Source organism: Aphidius gifuensis, linkage group LG1 (assembly GCF_014905175.1).
Source record: "Aphidius gifuensis isolate YNYX2018 linkage group LG1, ASM1490517v1, whole genome shotgun sequence".
NCBI lineage: Eukaryota > Metazoa > Arthropoda > Insecta > Hymenoptera > Braconidae > Aphidius > Aphidius gifuensis.
In genome coordinates, this window is record NC_057788.1 from 27,073,865 (window position 1) to 27,078,056 (window position 4,192).

The window sequence follows — 4,192 nt, forward strand, 5'->3', positions numbered from 1 at the left end:
CATCATCCACATAGAATTTATCAATGTTGTTTTAGTCACCACAAGGTTAGTGTCTATTTTTTATTATTCTCTTAATTGAATCAATTTTATTGCAACAAAAAAGACTGTCTCCATCAGTATTTATAACAAATGTGAATGATAGTTGATAAGTCAAAATGGATTTATCAATCTATCCATCAAAGTAAACTATTTTTTCCGTTTTTATATTTATTAGGTAATCATATTTATACTCATTATAAAAAAATATATAGTTAAACATTTTTTGGCTAAATATTTTACAAAATAAAATAATGACAATCCGATTATTTGTCTCACGTATTTGAGACTTGGCATTAGTTCCAATAACAACAATTTAATTTTTACCATCTGGTGTAAGCACCGTTAAATCAATAAATCTAATAATATTAACTCCAAGTAACAAAGTTAATTGTCTAAATGAATTAATGCATTTGTTATAACTTGAACGTTCCGTTGTCAAGTTATCAATTGACTAGAGACCTACTAGTCTTCTTGTAATCAAATAAACGACAACAAAATAACCGTGCCCCTCTTGATACATACATAAACATGTGGTCATTTACATGAGTTGGTGTGTTGTGTTCATGTCAATTTATCAGCTGACTGTAGCAGCTGACTCCAACTTTCAAATCTAACCTATAAAACTTGTGTTTGTGCGACATAAAAACAATAAACAAACTTTTATTTAATTTATCAAAGTTATTTTATAATTATATCAGTGTTATCAGTGTTATCAAAAATGAGTTTTACATCTTGTATAAAAATCGTAAGTACAATAAAATATTATTAACATCTAATTTTTTTATCAAAATACTGTTAAATTTATAACAACATTTTAAGCATTATTATTAATAAACATATTATTAATTTAGCCAGCTACCAAGATGGACACATCACCAGAAAAAAATAACACAAATGCTCATGAAAATGATAAAGCTAGTGTTGTTTATCACCAATTGATTTCAATTGCTAATGACATCTTTGGAGATGGTAATTGGAGTCATGCAGTCACAAGTCAAACAATAGGTACAAATTATTATAAATATAATAAAATTATAAACTTGATTATTATATTAATGGTACTTTATTATTTAAAGATTTTGTTGAGTATGTCATGGGAAAATATCACATTGGATGTGCTGCTTTTGTTAAAGTTCAGCTCAATGTCACCTTTGAAAGCGTTGAATCATTTCATGAAGACATGGGTTATAGCAATGCTGAAAATTCAGTAAAAGGTTTAGCAATTAAATCAGCACGTGAAGTAAGTAAACAACATTAATAAGCATCATTATGGCAATTTGTAATTGTTAATAATAATTTTTATTTAATCAGGCTTCAATAAATAATGCATTGAAAAAAGTACTAATTTGTTTTGGTAAAGAGTTTGAATATAAAATATCAAAAATTTATGATAATCAAAAGCCAAAAATTCAAAACTCTGCTATATCAACATTAGAAAATGGTAGAATTATTGATAAACCATTCTCAAGAACAAAGTCAGCACCCTTGAAGACAATTGAAAAGCCTGAAAAAATGGATATTGCTGTAACAATAGATCCAGTCATGAAAAAAGATATACCTGATAAAAAAATTCCAAGCACAATTGTCACAAGCAATAATCAAGTTGTATCAACAAGTAATGATAATTTAACAACAGCACCAATTTCTGAAGAAGAATTACAACGTCTTGAAAGAAAAAGAAGACAAAAACAAAAACAAGAAGAATACAAACGACAAATGCTGGAAAAAACAAATAATGAAAAGAAATAAAAAATTTAATATAATTAATTTATTTATAATTAAATTATGTAACCAAAAAAAAAAAAAAAAATGAAATTTTTTTGTTAGTCATTAAGGGTTTCTTTTGTTTTTTTTATTATTACTTGATTTAATTTTTTTTTTTTTTCCTTTTTTGTACAAATAAAAGCAATATTGAATTTTTGATATTTATTCTCCAACCAGTATTTTTTTTTTTTCTCTATTACATCAGTAGTAGCAGTAGTAGTAGTAGTAGTAGTAGTTAAAATTTTTTTTTAAATGGTAAATTCATTATACTGTTACAGGGTTTTATTTATTTTTATTTATTTTTTTCTCATTTTATGAACTTCTAATTATTTATCAGTAATTGAGCATGTTGCAGCAAAATGAATACGACGTTTATTTTTATTATTAGAATTATTTAATATATATTTCATCGTTCTTTTATCGTGCGTATTAACTTTGCATCGTAATGATCAATTTTTTTTTTTCTCACTATCGACAGAATTTAGTATGTCAATATCCTAAAGTATTCAATTTCATGCCATATTTTTTTTAGATTATTTTAAATAAAAATTTCATCAACACTTACCACTGTCTATACGTACGTTTTTTTTTTTTTTTTTTTATTTTTTCATTTTTATTTAATTTTTTTTTTGTTATTTTTTATTTTTTAATTTGCAATAGGGTCACAATAGGTTTTGCAATATAGGGAGTGGTAAAAAAAAAAAAATCATTATCAATAATTAAATTAATTTATAGAATTTTTAATTGCCCATTTAAATAAAAATTGAATTATCATTTTTGTATATCGGTACTTTCTATACGACCTGCGTTAATAAGATCTATGAAAAAAAAAAAATTAAAATACACATTTTTTTTCATTTTAAATTAATAAAATTTAAATTGTCGTTTAACAAATAATTAATCAATGATAAAATATAAATAAATTATTAAAAACATTTAATAAACAAGATTGATTTAAATGCGACACGATATGATACCATTTTTTTTTTTTATATATCCAACATTCAATATTTATTAAATGGTAATAAAGTAACTTTCTGTGCTTTAATTTAATTCATTCCAATCGGGCATGAAATTAAATATAAACACTTATAAATTTGTTTATCGTCAAATCCTTCTTTATTTATAATATATATATATTTATTTTTTTCTTAATTTTCAAGTTTTACACAACGTGCACTTGTAATTGTTTTTATTTGTTTAAACTTCCGTCCGTACTTTTTTATTTCCTTCCGTCTTTTAATTCGTACATTATGTACTCTGTATTTTCCTATTTTTGTTTTTCAAACTTGTTAATTTAAAACTTTTATTATTAATTAATTCTGTCATTTATTTTTTCTTTTATTTTTTCAATTAAACGTCCGTCACTTTCGATATCGTATTTCCTATCTAGCGTTATTCATGCGACTTCTTAAATTTTAGTACCTGAATAATTGTGTACGTCTGTGAATATTTTTGATTTTAAAATTTTACTATTATATTATGTCATTTGTGATTATATAGTTTTTAATGCGAACATGGTATTCAATTATTTAAGTGCTTATTTATCCTGTGTTTATCATGATTTTTTAAATATATGAATTAATCAAATTAAGCTTTGAAAAAAAAAAAGGGCGGGCAAATGAACACCATGTTTTTAACAAGTCTGTAATTCGTACGTTTCGTCTTACACGTAATGGTCCATTCGCTCCATAAACTCTCCTTGTTATTTTTTTTTTCTTTTTGATTGAAATATTTTTTTTAAACAGTTATTTTTCTATTTATGTACAGGATCATTTTGAATTTTCACGACACAGTGTGGGTTTATTCCTCCGTTATTTAATTATTATTATTAATATTATTATAAGTTTTATTATTATTTAATGTTTTTTTTTTTTTAAATTAATTTTTGCTTGTCCTGTATAGATATGCCAATTTTTTTTTCTTCATAATATTATACGTGTTGAAGCGTTATGGAAGGGTTTTTTTTTATTTCGTTTTTTCATTTGGGATTTTTTTTAAATTTACTTTTTATTAATATTTACCATTGATAATTATTTACAGTGGAGTGACATTTAATTTTGAATGATTATTATGATTTTTTTTTTACGTGTTATAAGTGCATCTATTAACACTAATCTAAAACGTTTCGTATCTTTCATTATTTTACCTAGTTTTATTATTTTTTTTTTCTCCATTTTAAATTTTTTTTGTTTTTAATTAACCTATTTATTTTTTCAACTCTTCGATTGACAATAAAACATAAATTTTTTTTTATATCTGACTCGAGTATACTAGGTTATTTTAATTTTTTAAAATTTATTTAACATTTTTTTTTAATTTTTCAACGACAAATTGTATCGTATGATTCGTCGAGAATTTTATAACAGTTACTTTCCAACGTTTATTA

At 23.4% G+C, this 4,192-nt stretch overlaps 1 protein-coding gene across 1 annotated transcript; it reads left to right on the top strand.

The window, feature by feature from the left end:
• Positions 1–568: 568 nt before the first annotated feature.
• LOC122861134 (DNA repair protein RAD52 homolog) lies at positions 569–1,782 on the top strand (the record flags this gene model as incomplete). The annotated part of the gene is made up of 4 exons (XM_044165336.1): positions 569–784; positions 891–1,044; positions 1,116–1,279; positions 1,351–1,782. Coding segments are annotated over exons 1-4 (777 nt in total), but the record flags the coding sequence as incomplete, so codon positions are not given.
• Positions 1,783–4,192: the final 2,410 nt, after the last annotated feature.